Genomic DNA, 20,675 nt, shown 5'->3' with positions numbered 1-20,675 from the left:
GACCCCTGCTACTGAACAAATACTCATCAATGACTGCTATCAGAATAGACTGTAGAGCTATATAGAACAGTACTCAATCTTATTGTTTTACAAATACACTCAGTAGACTCAGATTTTTTTGTCTTTTTTCTAGGCTCTGAGCAACTAGACGCACTGAAGGGCTTCATCACCCTGGTGACCTAGAGTCTGGAGTGTCCAGTCTCGGGCAGCAGGAGCTATATCCAGGTATGGATGTTTACGTTTGCCATACATTTCACACTGAACCTGACGTTCTTGGTAGCGAGTGATCCGTGTTGTGAGCTGCAACTAGATAGTGAAGTTTTCAGAAGGTCACAGTTGTCTGTTTTCATGGTGCACTGAGCGCAGAAAGGGGTCAATGTAGCTGAGCCTTACAAGTGCAAAACTGATGTCTTAAAATGCAGTTGGTTAATTGCTCGCTCTCTATTCACAGGCTGTGGACAGTTGATTTCCTCTGTGCAGCTGGCAGCCATACACCAGCATGCCAGGAAGGACTGCAAGAGGCTATTCCACGCGTTGTTCGAGGTGTTCTTCACCCATGAGGAGTGCCGCAATGCCGTCATATGCGGAAAGCATGGTGTCATCCCAGAGGGGAAGAACAAACTGGATGAGGCGAAGAGGGATGCACTGTTCAGTAAGTATTTGTCACACCACTAGTTCCTCAGAGTAGTGTTATAGATGGCCAGTCAGTGGAGTTGGTAACCACTTATAGATATCTTGGGACCATAATCGACAATCGTCTGAAATTCGATTCCAATACTGAAATTGTTTGCAAGAAAGGCCAGCAGTGCCTTTTCTGTTTAAGGAAGTTAGCCAGGTTTCAGGTAAACAAATCAATGATATAGAGCCTTCATTGAATCTGTCATATACTTTGCTGCTATTTGCTGGTATGATAATCTAGGTATTAGACAGAAAAATGCCCTTAAAGGAGAATTCCATACTAAAAGGCTTTCTTACCTTTCTTTGTAGTTGTTAAGTACACACCAAAGAGGTCCAGGTGTTATTTTGTGCAAAAGCTCCTTATTGGCCTTATTTCCCCTACCATGAGCCCTAAATGAATTGCATTGAATGGGGCTATGGGGTGTTGTGCTAATTCGCTTATTTCTTTTGCTCAAAATTATTATTATTTTTGTATATATCCTCTTTTCATAATGTAAATAATATCCCAAGCGGCACACTTTACTACTTATTTCGATGGAAATAAGCGAATTAGCACAACACCCCATAGCCCCATTCAATTCCCATTCCATTCAATACAATTCATTGAGGGCCTATGGTAGGGGAAATAGGCAATAAGGAGTAACAACTACAAAGAAAGGTAAGAAAGCATTCTAGCATGGAATTCTCCTTTTAAGGGGGCTAGAAAGATTGTTGGGGGTATCTTGTGACAATATACACATGTCTGTCTTACTGTATTGTGTTTTAGGGCGTTTATTATCTGCTGTGAAAGGCCCAGCTTGGGACATATAAATATACTTGATCCTTGACAAATCTTGGTTTTGTAAATTATATTCTCAATTTATGATGTCACCAATACATTATCATTGGGCAATTTGGCTGCCTTTGTGCAGTAAAAAAAATGCATGTTCCAACATGTTGCGCTGGTGGGACGTACAGTACACTCTGAACCAGGTTGGCCTCGTCTGTGGCTATGCTGTGCTCAGTCTACTCTGTAGAGTCATATAGTCTTTAAAATGTATATATTTAACCGGGGGAAACCCATGTTGACTGACTTGTGTCATGTCATCTTCTCTGTCTGCAGACTACGTCTTGCGGTGTTCCTCTCTGGCATCATGGACCAATGGTTTCAGTGAAGAGGGCTTGAAGAAAGCCATGACCAACAAGTGCCGGAGCCGTGCTGCAAAGGACTATGTACTCCCCAGTGTTTTTGGCAGCAGATTTTAGTTTTAGTCATTAGTCTCTTGAATAGTTTTCACTTAGTTTAGTCACCTGGAATGTTTTAGTGTTAGTCTAGTTTTAGTCAACTAAATGTCATAAGATTTTAGTCGACTAAATCTACAGTTGATTTAGTTGACTAAAAATGTATTTTGTCGGGCCTTGATGCCGTCGTAATGACTGTTTTTACACTTGCTGAAAATAGCCAATCTACAAGCTCACAACACGTTGCACCGCGACACGTGAGCTTGTAGATCTGCAATTTTCAGCATGCAACTAATTGTAAGATGACATACTAGATCGCTTGTCCACTAGTCCCTTCCTAACATTTTAGTCTAGTTATTTGTTGACGAAATTGTCAGTATATTTAGTCGTCATAGCTTTTATTTAGTTTCCATTTAGTTTGTCAGTGGAAAAAGGTAGAACATTTTTCGTCTTAGTTTTAGTCTCCCCACTCCCAGTATACCTAAGTTTCAACTTTTATGTAAATTGATGCCAATACATTTTTGTTTTTGTACATATAAATATATGTTAAAGCTGCCTGCTGTTTGTGGATACTTCAATAAATGTGTTTTTGCCACAATTAATGCTGTTTTTTAAATATTTATTAGCATGTTCACTCATTTATACCTCAGTGAGAAATGGGAAATTAAATCTCAATTATTGCTAATGTATGTCTCAATGAGAAGCTAAAGAGACTTAACAAAGCCAATAGGGAGATCTCACCTATGCCTCATTTATCACTCAAATACAGCTCTTAATGTATCTCGCCTATGTCTCATGTATCTCTCAAATACAGCTCTTAATGTATCTCGCCTATGTCTCATTTATCTCCCAAATACAGCTCTTATTGTATCTTGTCTTTTCCTCATGTATCTCTCAAATACAGCTCTAATGTATATACCCCTGTCTCCCCCTATGTCTCGCTTACGGATCCTAGTATTCAAGTTAGGAGCCATAAAAAGACATAGGTGATCTTTAAGTGATCTTCAAATGAGAAATAAAAGCTGGTTGCTCAAGAGAAGCATCTGAGATTAAAATGAGAAGCAGATTTTTCCTCTGGGTATCTATCTATCCACCTGATTCGGATGCTATCAATGCATTGAATGGGACATTATCACCTTTTATTAGACCATTGAATGGGCGAAGTAGGCGACCTACTTACCTACCCGCGATTTATCAGACCATTCATTGGGTGTTATCAAGACATACTGACCTACCAACGGAGATGACTTAAATAGTTCAGTTTCGGTTATGGTTTTGGTTGTTTTGGTTTCGGACCATGACGGAGGCGCGCAGTCTCAGGCGAGCTAGAGCCCGACGCTCGCCTGAGCCTACTCAGCGCCGTTGGAGTTATGTACCGATAGGCACAGAATCGTAAATATTGTTGTGGGGACTGCTCCGCCTCCAAAGTGTCAGTAGCTCCTGATTACGCCCAATGAATGGTCTGACAAATCGCGGGTAGGTCCGTGTATCGCCTACTCGTCACCTACTCGCCCCATTCAATGGTCTGATAAAACGTGATAATCTCCCATTCAATGCATTGATAGCATTCGAAGCCGGTGATCTATCTATCTTGAGAACCGTCCAACTGTCCGACTTCAAACTCGGCACATCTGCGACCGGAGGGAGTGCCGTGCCGTGCCTGGCGTCGAGTCGGTGGGATAGGCGGTTAGTCCAGAACCGCCGTCCCGACTGACACGCCAGACTTTCCTTTCCTCGGCTACATTAGCCAACTCTGTACCTGGGGGGGGGATCCCGAGGCGTTCCCCAGGCCAGCGTGGCTTTATAATCCCCCCCATCTGGTGGTCCTTGGTCTGCCCCGCAGTCTCTTGAGTTGGAGATGAGTTTCACGTTATGTTTGAATGCAACATTATGAATTTTAGACCATGGCGGTCTTCAACAGGGGGTCCGGGACCCCTAGGGGGTCCTCCGAGTTACTACAGGGGGTCCGCCAAATCTTTGTGTGATAGGATTCTTTTTTTTACCTTAACCACTTGAACCCTGGCATCCATTTTCTGAGGAGAACTTTAGCCAAAAATAGCAGATCTACAACCTGCGCTGCGAGGCGTTGTGAGCTTGTAGATCGGCTATTTTTGGCTAAGAGGTAAAAAGAGAGTAGACCATGTAAAAAAAAAAGTTGAATCTGAAACACAATATTTTTTTATACGATATAGAGGGGGTCCCTGCTTCATCTCTCTCTCAGCTAGGGGGTCCTTGGCCTGAAAACGTCGAAGATCCCTGTTTTAGACAGAAATACCTGCCAAAGTACTATATAACTCACCCATCTATGCTGAAATTAATTTTACTACTGCAATCTGATAAGACAAAAGTTATGTTATCAGCTGGGTGCTTTTCTAAAAAACATTCTTCCTCTGTTCAAATGATGCTTGCCATGCCTTTTGCTGAGTCTGTACGAATATTGTTATGTATTGTACTGCATGATTTATGATATCTGTGCTCCATACCATGTGAACATGGTATGGAGCACCATGTGAACATGGACCATGTTCACATCATCATTTATTTAACTCACGACCATGTTACATCATGGTCGTGAGTTAAATAAATGATGATGATGACAATCTTCTAAATCTTAACAGTATGTTGCTATATCAGTGTTGCTCCAATTTGTTTAATGTCAAGGACCCCCAAATGATATGTATTTGGCCGCGGACCCCCATCTCAAAATATTCTGTTCCAGGGATCCCTAGAAGCAAATATTGGAGTTAAAAATATTCGCTTTTGGTCTATCTACAAGCTCATAGTGCGGCACTTGGTGCCGCACTATGAGCTTGTAGATCTCCTATTTTTGAATAGCCAAAGAAATCTTAAAATGACACAGATCTTAATGGATTAAAATCCACTTGAACCCTAACATCCCTATTCACAATGCAGTTCTGGCATCATCAGTCAGGTGTAACATTGTAATAATAATAATAATAATGATAATAATAATGATGATGTGTTCCAGAGGGCTCTCCGTTCAGCTGGTGGCTGGGAGGCCCAGGTGAAGGGAAGGTGCAGACCCACTGGGCCGGGGCGTCGCCAGGCAGCCGTCAGTGTGCCTGTGGCCAGCAGGGGAGCTGTCTGGACCCGAGTCACTACTGCAACTGTGATGCCGACCGCAACCAATGGTACTTATACTGTATACCTTACTGTTTGTATGGCCCATAGTGATTTGATTGTTATTGTTAGGGAGAAGTCCTGCTTTTTGCCTTCGTTTACACTAAAGGGTAGCGCGGGTAAAAAAAATGGGATCCGAACTGTGGATAATTGGAGCAGTCCGAATGGACCCGAGAAAACGTTCTAAATTACTGGACCCGGGCCGAGGGTAAGTGCACCCGGTCCGAAACGGGACCGAGGCAAACTGAACCCGGTCCGAAACAAACCGAGGCTATTTCAAGGATAATTAGACCCGGTCCGACTCATTTATTGCTAAAATCACTGTAATCGCTGTACGAAAATGTGCACGCACACGCGCAGTTATTACACAGATATTACGCAGTTACAGACGAATCCACAGAAGTTGTATAGTTTGTTTGACCCATTGTTGGATGCATCATGAAACATCACAACTTATGCTGTCTGTAAATTTACTTGAGAGATTTGTTTTATGTTTTATAAGGATTTATACAGTCATTGATCAATAAAATCAATCTTATATTTCTTTTGACTTGTAAACTGGCATTTTTATAGAGGCATAAATGAAAACCAAACTGACAAACAAAGTACAAAAAAAGACAAACAATCCCTCTAACACATTGATGAATAAAACATGATGGCGGATTTACACATGTACAGGGTGATGCAAATAAAAAGGAAAACACAATTCTGCTGGAAGAAAGAAAATATCATATTAAGCACAAACTATGATTATGAACCAGTCTGCAGGATTGGCACTATACATGCTGATCATCATAATCCTTCTCCAAAAACTCAAAGCCGGACCCCATATTTTATCAAACAGCCCTCTCCTTCCTGCAATTTTATGTCTACAGTAAGTCGCTCTAAGTATAGGGTGTCTTACTTGAAAAGAGATATTTTGCAGGAATGACTGTCTGCCAGAAATTCACAGCATAGTCGGCTTCAGCAGAAGTTGTAGTATAAGTTGCCAGAAACCAAACAGTTTTGAAAAGGAAATGCTGCATGCGGGGTTCCTCCCTCGAGCGTGGAACTATTATATGCTATTTGGAAGGTTGTACGTGGCTTTTGGCCGGGCTGCTGCTGTCCCCTCAATGAATTCTTTAGTAGTATACTTTAGTAGACACTAGTGGCCTGCTTTCACCTCTGTTTTACACAGAGAGTATGTGGTATAAATTCTCCTATTCTACTCTAGAACAGTGGGTTTTCAACCCTTTTCATATCAAGGTGCATTATTTATTTATTCAGCATTTGAGCCAGGGAACCACCGTGTGATGAGATTTAGCCTCTCAGACCCAAAACTTTGAATATTTTGTTGTGGGTTTGATAAGATTTGGTCCACAATTCCATCCATGCTGTATTGATGTTGGTGAACGGGGAAAACTGTTGCGCCCTTCTTTGTCCTTTGTTCACGGTTGACTGCAGGTGCGGCAGTCTCAAAAATAGAAAGGAAAACTGGCAGAAAAAGACTCGCTCGCTGCATAAATATTAAGAAAAACTCCTTAGACAGAGACTTAAGAAAATAGTATTTATTCATTTTTAAATGCTCATAAAGTGCTCTGTGCTCATAGTGAGGGGTGAATTTAAAAAAGCAAACGTTTCTGTCCTGGGACCTCTGCTATGTGGGTGGATCACAGACAAACACATTGCTTTTATAGGGCTCTAGATCAGCTCAAGTTTGATGTTGGTACCATAGAAGAGATAACAGGCAAACGTTGATCAAAATAACAATTCTTTAATTAAGTAATGTAGATGTTTACCAACTCTCCATCATTTAGCTGGGGACCACCTGGAACCCCCTCAAGGACCACAGGTGGTCCCCGGACCACTGGTTGAAAACCACGGCTCTAGAATAAACTTGATGAATGGGATATTTTTATATATTTATTTAACTTCCTCATTTGGAATGCCTTTAGAATGAGATAACATGTAATGGGTTCAGTGTCTTGGCAAAAGACAATTCTACCGGAACAAAATAGTGACGGGCGATCGAATCTGTGACCTTTAGATTACAGAACACTCTTAATTGCGCGTTGGGAATCCTATGGAAATCGTCTCCACAAAATGCACAGATCAACTACTTTTCGTTTTTACCATCTTCCCAGGCAGACGGTCAACACTCAATCTTGTTTGTTTTTACAGACCAAAGATTCTCCGGTCCCTCAATATTTTATCAGATGTGCTTTATGTAAGTAAGCACTACCGTACAAGTCCTGGGTGTATTTTAAGACAGAATATTCCAGACTGGTAGATTTTCAGATGGTTGAACTGAATATGACCACACATGGGTTGGAAATACATGTCGCAGTGCTCCCAAAAAGAACTTACTTAAAGGAGTAGTTCACCCCGAAAATTACTTATTTTCTATCAATTACACACCCCATGAAGCCTTGAATTTATGGAGATTTCTTTGTTTTGGTCAGATTCCTGAGACAATAATTTGGTGACCGGCTCATCGGTCACTCTACCGGAGTCATCAAATGATTGGCTCAGGACAATTCTTCTTCTTCCTCCTCCATCATTGTATTACCTGTTTAATCTTGGTCCTCCTGCAGGGCTAATGACTCTGGCCTGTTGACCCAGAAGGATGACCTCCCGGTCAGGTCAGTGGTTCTTGGAGACATCCAGAGACCAGGTTCAGAAGCCGCCTACAGGGTGGGGCCCCTCAGTTGTCATGGAGACAGTAAGTCCATAATGTTTACGGAACCTGACTGCCATGGTTACAGCATGGTGTGGTGTTGACATTATGTGAAATGTGACTCCAAGTTTGAATTATTATCACCTCTCCAAAGACCAAATATCTACCATCAGATTTGCATTGGCATGGTTTACACTGCGACTCCCAGGGCCTGAGCAGTGTAGAACCCACCTGAAAGCCGGTCCGAAGCCGGTCCTAGAAGAGGGTCTGTGTGGCTACACATTCGAGTTGCCATCTTTTAAATTAAACTTGCATCTACTGTAAGACGTGCTGCATGGAATGATTTGTCTGAAATTGTTCAGATTTTTACAAATTTACCAAAATGTTAAACACAGTAAGACACTAATATGAGTTATTGAAGTAGATATGGGTAAGAGAGACAAACATTTTAATAAATGCTATTCCGTCGCGTGTGTCCGCGTCTGTGCGCCTGTGTGCACTGCACAGGCGTCATATACAGTAGCTGAAGCGTGATGTTCCTGTTCCTGCGTGATGTTCCTGTTACTTGAAGTTGATAGCAAGAAAAAAAAAAAAAAAATTATACCTACCAATCAAGTTTTAACACATTCCATGCCAGAGGTTAATCTCATAATGTACTCACCAGTGCCAACGTTTTACTGTTGTTTTTTTGTTTTTTTCATGTCGCCATAGACCTCGTTAAAATCCTTAAGATTGAGCTGTGCACTGTTTGTAAACATCGCAGAGATCTACCTGGTTCGAGCAGTGAAAACCACGTGTCAAACGGAGCCGCCATGTTGTAGTTAGAACGGTTTATGTTAAACAGTGATCAGCGAGGAGAAAAACTACAAAGACAAAATGGCGTTTCAGTTTCGTCATTAGAACGGAGGCCGCCGGGATCGGCAAAACCGGATCCCGATTAATTCCGTTTCCGGTGGTGCTACAATGAAATGTGCCGTGTCGAAAATTGAAAAAAGGGCAATGTGAACTTTTTTTCGAAAAAAAAAAAAAGCACCAGTTGGCGTAGATCTACGAGACTGGCACTCAATGTGTTAATGTAGTCTTCTGGAAGCTGACACTTCCTTTTGCCATTACAGTTGGCACAACTTTCAAAATGTTATTCCTTTGTGAGTCATAGGTTTGTGATAATAATAATAAACTTTATTTGTATAGCACCTTTCATGACATGAAATGCAGCGCAAAGTGCTTTACAGAGCAAGAATACAGTTACAGTTACAACCAATTTAACAATAAAGCAAACAAAAAATAAAATAAAATAAAAGCAAAAGCATAATTATATGCATATGCATTATATGCATAACATTAAAATAGGCAATACAGTGAGGACTTAAAAATCAACCAAAGAGTCAGCTAAAAGCAAGAGTGAAGAAATAGGTCTTGAGCTGTGCTTTAAAGCTATCGACAGAGGCTGCCTGTTTTAGGTGTAATGGGAGTTTATTCCACACTGTTGGTCCGTAAAAGCAGAATGCTGCTTCACCGTATTTTTTATATGTCATTTTAGGCACCTCGAGTAGGTCAGCACTTGAAGACCTGAGGGTCCGGTTTGGATCATGTCTCTCTAGGCAGTCATAGAGGTAGGAAGGTGCCAGACCATTTAGAGCTTTATAAACTATTAAAAGAATTTTAAAATCAATCCTAAAAACAACCGGGAGCCAGTGTAGTGAAGCTAGTACTGGAGTGATATGTTCTCTCATTCTAGTTTTAGTTAAAATTCTGGCTGCCGCATTTTGAACAAGTTGTAATCTGTCAGTTGTTTTCTTAGGCAGGCCAGAGTAGAGTGCGTTGCAGTAATCAAGCCGAGAGAAAACAAAAGCGTGGATCAGCGTTTTTGCATCGTCTAACGACAGATAGTCTCTAATTCGCGCAATATTTCTAAGATGAAAGAAAGCAATCTTGGTGACATGATTAATGTGTGCATTAAAATTCAATTCAGAGTCGATAATAACCCCCAGGTTCTTTACTGTGGTGTTACTTTCTACAGCCAGGTTACCAAGTCTACTTATTATTGATTCTCTCTGCTCACTGGAGCCAATTATGAGAATTTCTGTTTTATCCTCATTTAGCTTAAGAAAGTTCTCACTCATCCAGCATTTTATACTGGACAGACAGGTCAACAATGGGTCTAGAGCGCAGGGGTCGTCTGGAGCCACCGAAAGATACAGCTGGGTATCATCAGCATAGAAATGGAAGTTCACTCCGTGATCGGCGATGAGTTCTCCCAGTGGTAGTATATACAGGGAGAACAATAAGGGACCCAGAATTGAGCCCTGTGGAATACCAGAACAGATGTCATGTTTGTCTGAGTCAAAATTAGCTAGGCTGACAAAATAGCTTCTGCCTGTTAGGTAAGAGTAAAACCAAGACAAGGCTGTGCCTGACAAACCAATCCAGTACTCCATGCGTTGTAGTAGAATTTTGTGATCAATCGTGTCAAAAGCAGCGGTTAAGTCAAGGAGTAGGAGAACAGATATATTTTTGTTGTCAGCGGACACCCTAAGATCATTAATTACTTTTACAAGTGCTGTTTCTGTGCTATGACCTTTCCTGAAGCCAGATTGGAATTTGTTATGAACCTTATTGTTCTGTAGGAACACATCCAGTTGATGAAAGATAGTTTTTTCTAAGACCTTTCCCAGAAATGGCAGATTAGAGATTGGTCTATAATTACCCAGCACCAATGGATCAAGGTTGTGTTTCTTGAGTAACGGCCTGACTACAGCCGTTTTCAGTGAGTCTGGAAAGACGCCTGAAAGTAGAGAGCTGTTTACAATTCTTAGGATATCTCCAATCACGCTGTCTAAAACCTCTTTGAGAAACGGGGTGGGTATTGCATCCAGTGAACAAGATGATGATGTCATCTGTGATATAGTTTTACGGAGTTCCTCTTCATTAATTGTGCAGAAAGATATTAGACTTCCTCTGGAGTGATCTACGTTTTTGCACCATGCACCATTTGCAGCATTTGCAGTGCTAGCAGCAGCATTCATAATACCAGCTCGAATGCTAAAAATTTTGTTTGCAAAAAAGGACGCAAACTCATCACACTTAGCTTTAGAAGCAGGGAGCGACTCCTTGTAAGCCTGGGGGGGGTTTAAGAGATGTTCAATGGTAGAGAATAAGACTCTGGCATTTTGCTTGTTGTCATTGATAATGCCTGAAAAATATGCTTGCCTTGCCAAGCGCAGTGCTTTGTTATAGGCCACTGTTGACTTCTTAAAAATCTCTAGGTGGACAGTGAGTTTGTTTTTTCTCCAAATTCGCTCAGCTCTACGACATTCTTTCTTGAGTGAGCGCATGTGCTCGTTGATCCAGGGTGTTACTCTAGAATTAAGTTTCTTTTTAGTTTTCATAGGAGCCACTATGTCGAGAGCTGACTCTAATTTGAGATTAAAATGTTGAACCATATCATTCACTGAGGGAGCAAGTAGGGGGGGCACCTGCACACACGCCAGATGACGAGGAAACTCGTTTGCTGCAGATGAGCTAAAAAAACGTTTTTTTATAGTATATTCGACTTGATTTGAATTATTTACAGAGACGTTGGTTATGTAAACAAGTGAACACATTTAAGCTGAGATTAACATGCTGGGATAATGTATGTGTTCTTATAGCTCTGCATTTATCCCATTCAATCCGGGAACGCATCTGTGTCATTTTAAGATTTCTTTGGCTATTTTTGAAAAAAGAAAATTGTGAAAATGTGTGAATTTTTTTTAATATATACAAACTTTTAACTCAAATCTTTGCTTCTGGGGGTCCCTGGAACATATCATGTTGGGGGTCCTTGACATGAAAAAAGTTTGAGAACCACTGACATTACAGCAACATATATATATACATATATATTTTTTTACTGTTAGGAGTTTTTAGGACATTTGTAGAATCCCCCAGAAGCAAAGATTTGATTTAAAAAATGCTTGCTTTAAAAAATATACATATTCAAAGATCTACAAGCTCGTAGCCGCACTTTGAGCTTGTAGATCTGCTTTTTGTGAGTAGCCCAAATTATAAAATAAGAGTTATAGCAAAAAGAAATCTAAAACGACACAGTATGCGTTCCCGGTTCTGATTTTCAGAGCATGTTTATTTTAATTATCAATCAATCAATTTGTGTTGCATTTTGGATCTAACATCATTTGTTTTTAATGTAATTTTATCATTAAAATATTAGTGTTTTGCCAATTATTATTTGGGGCCCACTTGCAATATCCTCACGGCCCACTAGTGGGCCCCCCGGCCCCACATCAGCGTTATAGAACCACTGATTTAAAAGACCTATTGAGATTAGTTTTTCATCTGCTTTGCCCCCATGCAGAGAACTTGTGGAACGCTGCGTTCTTCGACAAGGAGACGTCCTACCTCCACTTCCCCACGTTCCATGGAGAGCTGAGTGCAGACGTCTCCTTCCTGTTCAAGACCACCGCCTCCTCCGGCGTGTTCCTGGAAAACCTGGGGATCAAAGACTTCATCCGGATCGAACTCAGCTGTAAGTAAAGACCTGGAGTATTAAGGTCGTAACCAGTGGTGGAAAAAGTACTCAAATGTTTTACTCAAGTAAAAGTATCAATACTGCAATGTAGAAGTGCTCCGTTACAAGTGAAAGTCCGGAATTCAACATTTACTTGAGTAAAAGTACAAAAGTATTGGTATCAAAATGTACTTAAAGTACCAAAAGTAAAAGTACTAAAATGTTTGAACATGGCAGATCTACAAGCTCACAACGTGTCGCACCGCGACGCGTTGTGAGCTTGTAGGGGTAGCGTTGGGGGTTCGCCAACCCCACCTAGGGTATGGGCGCTGATGACTAGGAGAAGACACGCCCCCAACGCCCACAGCGTCCCCGGCGGGAATCAAACCCAGGACCTTCTAGCTGTGAGGCGACAGCGCTACCGACTGCGCCACCGCGCCACCTGTGTTAAAAGTGTTTTTAACACAATGCAAGGGTTAAAGACTCCTCCCCAGGTTTGAAGGTCATAGGCACAGGCATCGAGATCTTTTATACTTTCATGTTTAGCTTTTTAGAACCTACATTTCACACTGGGAGGCGTAATTCTTGGGCTCCATATGTGGGCTGAAACTTTGACCAAATATGATGATTCTATGACGCCACACTAACTGACATCATAGACTGGCTTCCTATGTAAATGGTAGCATGCTCAAATAAGACTGTTTTACAGAGCAAGCCGGTAGAATAATTCACACAGTATGATGATTGTCTATCAAATATTGCACTGTACAGTGAGGTTACGATTAAAGGAAAATGACACCAATTTTCATACTTCTGTAGCAGTGGGACACAACGTTTACGTCTTTGGAGGGAACGCTGAGAAACATTCAGAAAACCAGCTAAATGTGTACATCTTCAGCACAGTGTCTCTGAGATGGCTGAAGTTGCCCCCAGTGACAACTAGAAGAGGAAAACGTCCCCCTGAGGTACCCTCTATTCACGTTACCCACTCAGCTGTGCTCATTGAAGATATCGTCTACATCTGGGGAGGAGAGAATATGCATCGACTTAGCAACAACGCGCTTTATGCGTTTGATGTCGACACCCACAGATGGCTCAATTCTGATGTTTCTGGGACCGCTCCTGAGGCGAGGTGGGGCCACTCAGCCTGTGCCTTGGGGAAGGTCATGTATGTCTATGGAGGACAGACATACATGACTCCAATCACTAACGACATCTACAAGCTGGACACCACCGCGATGGTCTGGTCTTCAATAAAAACCGGAGGCAGTCCGCCCCTTGTTCCATTACTTCACTCTGCCACCATCATCGGGACGAAGATGTTTGTATTTGGAGACTGGTGGCAGAACTACAACAATGTCAGTGTGTTTGACACAGAGACCAACTATTGGCTGAACACACCTTCTGCACAGCCTCTTCCAGGAAAACGTGCTGACCATTCAGCCTTTGCCTACAATGGAGAGTTGTACATATTTGGTGGTGAGAAGAACGAAGAATTTAAGAATAGGACCTGCGATGATGTGTGGAGATTCAGTCCAGAGACCTTTTCCTGGCAGGAGGTTAAGCCCAAGAACCCGTTTTGGATGAAAAATGGCCGCTGTTGTTGCATTGTGGGAAATCGTGTCATCCTCTTTGGAGTAGGCGACATAGTAGGCGACACACCCAACTATGACCTGTGCATCTTAGACTTGAGTCCTAGTCTTAAGACATTATGCAAGCTAGCAGTTATTGAGTACGGCCTAGAGCAGTCAGAACTCCCACACAACATCAGGTGGGACCTGGCAGCTATGATGACTGATGGAGAATTGGCGGACTCAGCATAAAATACACATTTATTGTGTTCTATGTGAGAGAGAGAGAGATGCCCTGATGTTATGAGATGTTATCAAGCCTTGAATAATGAGATGTCTTTCAGTATAGATTTATTTAATTATAGATCGCCTATTTTTGAATGGTGCCAACCACTCCTATATCTGACTTTGTCCGTGTGTCCGTCCGTATGTATGTATGTCCAATAAACAAACATTGATGACAACATCAATACGGGGCTCATCAAAGGCACCACTCTCTTCACACAGGGTGTGATTTTTTTGATTGAGTTTTGGCTATTGTCACCCGTTTTTCTTTAACTAATTTCCTGCCATAAAGTCATTCTATTAAATAGTCCACTTGCCCCGCCAAGACGCATTAAGTCGTTCAATTATCATATTTTTATTATTTTTTTATTCCACAAGGGACTCAGAGAAGAAGTAGTCTGGTGTCATCTCATTCCAAAAAAACAGGAAGCCATCCACCCTGACTATGGGATTTTTAGAAAAACACTCTTATCTCAGTTTCCTTTTTTTGCATTGAAAACCACCCATTTTCAACGGGCCATAGCCCCAAAATGGCCGATCGCGGGTGGAATGTTATTGTTCCAGCGTACACACGGATTCCTCCTCCTCCTCACAGGACCTTTTTTGTCTCCGCCAGGAGAGTTTGTTTTCACTTTCTGAAACTGGGACTAACATTGGTCAAGCCTCACGTGACACGTGACAATACGGTGAAATAGTGTGATCTGATTGGCTAGTGACGTATAACGGCCTATATATACATGTGTCACTTTGAAAGAGTCTGTGCCTCTTTCAAAGTGAGGTAAGACAGGAATAATCACGAAATGGCTGAGAAATGGCGGATACTGTAACAATTGGATAGGACACTTACACAGACAGGACGGATAGGACACTTATACAGACAGGACGGATAGGACACTTATACAGACAGGCCGGATAGGACACTTATACAGACAGGACGGATAGGACACTTATACAGACAGGACGGATAGGACACTTATACAGACAGGACGGATAGGACACTTATACAGACGGATAGGACACTTGTGTCATGTTACTATGACACAGTAACATGTTCTATTTTTTGTAAGAATTAGAACATAAGAATTAGAACATTCCCAACATTCCCAACACAAGTCTGCTGGCGGAGACTTGTGCTCCGAGGAGCACTTTTTCTAGTTTTAATTTTCTTTTTTGTACAAAATGTGGCTTCCACAGCGTTTCAAAGATCGTCGGATTAAGGTAATTACGCTGGCAAGGGGATAACAAACAATGTTTAATACCTTGGCAGGAGATGTGTTAACAACACGGGCTAGGAAGGTTGTACGGAAACAAACTAGATACTGTACCTGAGGAAAGTTCACTTTGAGCTGCATCCAACTTGAAAATAGCCGATCTACAATGGGTCTTCATAGAAATACGTCATAGAAAAACAAGCCCAAAGCCGCTTATAATAAGCAGACATGGCAACAGAGAAAGAGCGAGAGAAAGAGCGACGTAGGCTGCTACAGTATAACCAAATACGGACGCAGCAGCGCACTTTGCTTAGATGAAAATACAGCATTTAGAGGTTAGATTTATGGGGACAACACAGTTGTCATTTTTATTTAATTATTAGTATTAGGCCTAAAGGCAGTGGCGTGCACTTTTTCTTTCAGTATGTTGGGGCCCTCGTTTGGTCTCAGCTGTCGCCTTTGCAGGAGTGCGAAAAACGTGCTTTTCATTAACTGCAGTATACTCAAATCACATCATTTCACCACACTGAGCTGTAGACAGTATAGAGAGCATTATTCCCACGGCCCAGCAGGTGTTTCTGGCAAGTGAGCAGCCCAAAGCTTTAGCTCCCCTCTCTCCGCCTGAATACGATCCAAACCTTGACCACTGCTGCAATAACAAAGACATCAGCTCTCTCTCTCTCTCTCTCTCTCTCTCTCTCTCTCTCTCTCTCTCTCTCTCTCTCTCTCTCTCTCTCTCTCTCTCTCTCTCTCTCTCTGTGTCTGTGTCTCTCTCCCTCCCTCCCTCCTCCGGAAAAAATCACAGCTTTGTTCTCCAGCCTGCTGCAGAATATTTCTTTTTTTTTGCTTTATTTTTATTTTGTACCGACAGTTTAGACAGCCAGGGGACTGAGCTGGGAGTTTGGACTCTTAACCCATTGAGGCCTGAATGTAGGTTTCTATATCAGTGTTTTTCAAACTTTTTCATGTCAAGGACCCACAAAATTATATGTATTTGGCCACCGACCCCCATCTCAAAATGTTTTGTTCCAGGGAAGAAAAAAAATGAGTTAAAAATGTTCGCTTTAAACAATATATATTCAAAGATTTGCACACATTTTCACGATCGTTCAAAAATAGTAGATCTACAAGCTCGTAGCGCGGCACTCGGTGCCACGCTATGAGCTTGTATATCTTCTATTTTTGAATAACCCAAAGTGTAAAATAATGCTTTTTAGCTCAAATCTAAAAATGACACAGTTCCAGGTCTTAATGGTTTAAAGGGGCTACACCATGAATTTCATTTTTTTTTTGGTTTTTAGTATTTTTTGGGCTCCCCAGTGTCTCTTGTACCCAAAAAAATATTTTTTTTTAACATTCAGTCATTCATCCTCATTTCATGGATTTCCTGAATGGGCGTGTCTGAACAGGCCATTTCAGAATGGCTGTGCAAGTGATGTCACTTGCACTGATTTTGCATTGACGATGGCCAGACAGAATTGCTCAGTAGCTCCCCCTTGCCCAATAGGACGTTTTGGTATTGCAGCTGAAAAAGCTTGGAATGACAGACAGTCAGATTGTGAGAAAAAATATCTGGATGTTTTTTAGGCTTACAACCTGTTTAAAACGTATTAGGGGGCAATATTTATATATAATATATATTTTTTAAATTAATGGTGTAGCCCCTTTAAGGACGCATTTATCAAGTCAAGACAAGACTCTTCATGTTTTGCATTTCATTTGCTCTCTTTTGTTACATCAACTACGTGTATTACGTGTGGTGTTCCATATGGGGCCGCAAGACAACATTCTGTGAAAGTCGATAAGGAAGTAATATGGTATCCTATCATGCAACAGCAAGGCTTAAAGGGATAGTTCACCCAAAATATAACTTTTTTTTCCTATGGATTAGTCACCCCATAGAGACTTGAATCCATGGATATTTTTTAGTTTTTGTCTCATTCCTAAGACAATAAAAGCTCTCTCTCTCTCTCTCTCTCTCTCTCTCCCCCCCCCCCCCCCCCACCAGCCCCCACAGAGGTGGTCTTCTCCTTTGACGTGGGCAACGGGCCCTCGGCGGTGCGCGTGGAGGCGGACGGCGACGCCCCTCCCTTCAACGACGACAGGTGGCACCGCGTGCGAGCCGAGCGCAACGTGAAGGAGGCGTGGCTCCGCGTGGACCGCCTCCCCGCCGCCACACAGGAGGCGCCCGCCGACGGACACGCCCACCTGCAGCTCAACAGCCAGCTCTTCATAGGTGAGAGTGTGTGTGTGTGTGTGTGTGTGTGTGTGTGTGTGTGTGTGTGTGTGTGTGTGTGTGTGTGTGTGTGTGTGTGTGTGTGTGTGTGTGTGTGTGTGTGTGTGTGTGTGTCTCATTATCAGTAGATTGCTGGTGATAGTGACTGTTGGATCTTGTGAGGCAGTAGAGCGTGTGAGCAACCCGATCTCACACAACATAGTGCAGTGGTTCTCAAACTTTTTCATGTCAGGGACCCCCAAATTGACACTTTTTAGCCTGCGGACCCCCATTTGAAAAGATATGCCAGGGACCTCCCATAAGAGAAGATATTTTTACAGCTCTAGCAGTGATTCTCAACCATTTTAATTTCAAGGACCCCCAGTTTGACATGCATTAGGGCTACGGACCCCCATTTAATGACGTTTCTATCTCTGGGACCCCAATTTATATTGTAAAATCAATGTTAATGTAACTCTGAGAGTGTACAAATGGAACCAAATGGACCCGTCAGTTACAGACCTATAAGGGTCCATTTGGTTCCTAACTATCCATCATTTAGCTGGAGACCCCCTGGTACCCCCCCAAGGACCCCTGGGGGTCCCCGGACCCCACTTTGAGAACCAATGACATAGTGCGGATGTCATTCCATACGTAGACACCTAGGAAACCCTGAAAATCTGTGCATAGCCGCCTCGTATCTCCTCCATTGACTAAACCATTTGGAGGCGCGCAGTCTCAAGCAAACTGGAGCCACGTGAGGGACCACCGAGTGAGCTAAAGCCAACGAGTTGCCGTCCTGAACGTTGCGACGTTCGCTTAAGCCTACTCAGCGCTGTTTGAGTTATATATACCGATAGGCACAGAATCCTAAATCATGTTGTGGGGACTGCTCTGCTTCCAGGTTGCAACCCGGTTATTCCACCGTGGGATTTGCGGCTCATTTGCATGACATCCGTGCAATGTGCACTATGTTGTATAGGAGATCAGGCTGGTGTGGTCTTCCAAACCTTCATGTTTGGACAGCTGCCTCTGTTCACCCCGCCCCCCCCATCTCTGTCTCTCACTGCGTCTCTGCGTCTCTCTCTCTCTCTCTCTCTCTCTCTCTCTCTCTCTCTCTCTCTCTCTCTCTCTCTCTCTCTCTCTCTCTCTCTCTCTCTCTCTCTCTCTCTCTCTCTCTCTCTCTCTCGCTACGCACGCACTCACATCTCCAGCAAATACTTCAGAGACCTAGAAAATTATAGTCTCCCCGTCACTACAAGCTGTTGACAGGAATTAAACCTTCTAATACCTGGATGATGTTACTCTGTCCCAGCGGCATGCAGCAGAACTCCTCCATAATATACAGTATAATAACTCTCCATGTGTCGGAAATATAGTTCATAGCAGTCTGTCTGCTTCCAGCAGAGCAGCAACACACAGGTCTTTGTGCCTGCTTCACACCACGCTGCCAGATGCTGCTGGCAGACATTCTCCATGTCATCATAACGCTGGTGGAAATATGTGTGGTTGTTGTTGAGAGAATTACTCCATTATACTGTAGTTCAGGGGTCTTCAACAGGGGGTCCGGGACCCCTAGGGGGTCCTCAGAGTTACTACAGGGGGTCCGCCAAATCTTTGTGTGATATGATATTCTTTTTTACCTTAACCACTTGAACCTTAGCATCCCTTTTCTGAGGAGAACTTTTAGCCAAAAATAGCCGATCTGCAAGCTCACAACGCCTCACGCTGCGAGGCGTTGTGAGCTTGTAGATCTGCTATTTTTGGCAAAGAGGCTATAGGTGTAGAGGGAAAAAAGGGCAGACCAAGTAAACAAAAAAAAGTATAATTTACTGCTCTTGTGGAAATATGTGTGGTTGTTGTTGAGAGAATCACTCCATTATACTGTAGTTAGTACAGTGTAGTACATACATCCATTATACTGTAGTTAGTACAGTGTAGTACATACATCCATTATACTGTAGTTAGTACAGTGTAGTACATACATCCTCTGTAAGACCGCATGGGGCTCATTTCCATGTCTTCTTGGCACGGTGCACTTCATTCAAATGAGACTCTTTGGTGGAGACCAATCAATCAGCCTTGAAGCAGAAAGATGTCTACAGCACCAGGCAGTGTAGCACAGGGTTCTACGCATCTGTTTATAAAGCTTTATACATCCCTGATTGACATGAGTTGAATCCATAGACCATACATGGGCAACTTTTCCAAACATGCAAACATGACCCGCTTTAATTACTTCACTCTATATTATAGTAGCTTAATGACTAGTATCACAATTCTATTGTCTTTTTTATGTCCAATGTATTTGTATTTAAGTTCATAAATCTTGAAGCTACAGCGGTTTATGTTAAACAGCGATCAGCGATGAGAAAAACGACAACCGAGAAAATGCAGTTTTAGTTTCCGCGTTAGAGTGGAGGCGGATGGGAGCGAAAATCTCCGGATACGGATAATTCCGTTTCCGGTGGTGCTACAATGAAATGTGTCGTGGCGAACGAGGCCTACAATGAAATGTGAACCTGCGAGGTAAAAAAAAAGAAAAAAATACCACTTCGCGTAGATCTACGCAACTGGCACGCTGCGCAATTATTTAGTTTTGCGTAGATCTACGCGATTGGCACTCAATGTGTTAAAAGCATATACATTCAAAGATTTGCACAAATTTTCACGATTTTTTTTTCAAAGATAGCAGATGTACCGTTACAAGCTCATAGCGTGGCACTCAGTGTCGCGCTATGAGCTTGTAGATCTGCTATTTTTGAATAGCCCAAACAAATCTAAAGTTGCGTTTCCGGACTGAATGGGTTCAGCTCAAGAACAGGTGCGTTGGTACAGCAGACGGTACAATAAAACCGGAAAAAAAGCTGCACACTGTCTTTACTTTGCTCAATAGAGAAAGAACACTTGTATTATTAAAAAGGCAATATTTCGGTCATGCCTGAGGAAGGTCCATGACCGGAATGTGATCAGAACTGCAGGAGCTATGGCTGTCACTAACAGCAACACACACACACACACACACACACACACACACACACACACACACACACACACACACACACACACACACACACACACACACACACACACACACACACACACACACACACACACACACACACACACACAGGCACGCGGACAGGGTTGCTATGCACAGTGCAGGAGTAATAAATACAACCCGATATTG

At 42.5% G+C, this 20,675-nt stretch overlaps 2 protein-coding genes across 2 annotated transcripts in view; both read left to right on the top strand.

Moving 5' to 3' along the window:
• LOC311045353 (contactin-associated protein-like 4) overlaps positions 1-20,675 on the top strand; it is a gene marked incomplete at both ends in the record, with an annotated part of 213,324 nt that overhangs the window by 155,925 nt on the left and 36,724 nt on the right. The window contains 4 exons of the mRNA XM_084057199.1: positions 4,889-5,051; positions 7,614-7,741; positions 12,051-12,221; positions 17,279-17,506. Coding sequence (XP_083913325.1) covers positions 4,889-5,051; positions 7,614-7,741; positions 12,051-12,221; positions 17,279-17,506 — 690 coding nt within the window. The remainder of the gene's footprint in view (positions 1-4,888; positions 5,052-7,613; positions 7,742-12,050; positions 12,222-17,278; positions 17,507-20,675) is intronic.
• Positions 30-2,144, top strand: LOC311045985 (uncharacterized protein; the record flags this gene model as incomplete). The annotated part of the gene is made up of 4 exons (XM_084058055.1): positions 30-51; positions 142-225; positions 452-652; positions 1,781-2,144. 4 exons carry the CDS (start codon positions 30-32, stop codon positions 1,921-1,923), a joined length of 450 nt encoding a protein of 149 aa, XP_083914181.1. The 3' UTR covers positions 1,924-2,144.

This window comes from Gymnoscopelus microlampas, assembly GCF_963454915.1.
Source record: "Gymnoscopelus microlampas genome assembly, chromosome: 5".
In the NCBI taxonomy this organism is placed as follows: Eukaryota; Metazoa; Chordata; class Actinopteri; order Myctophiformes; family Myctophidae; genus Gymnoscopelus; species Gymnoscopelus microlampas.
Note: the sequence above shows the minus strand (reverse complement) of the source record. Positions and strands in the feature narration are given on the sequence as shown.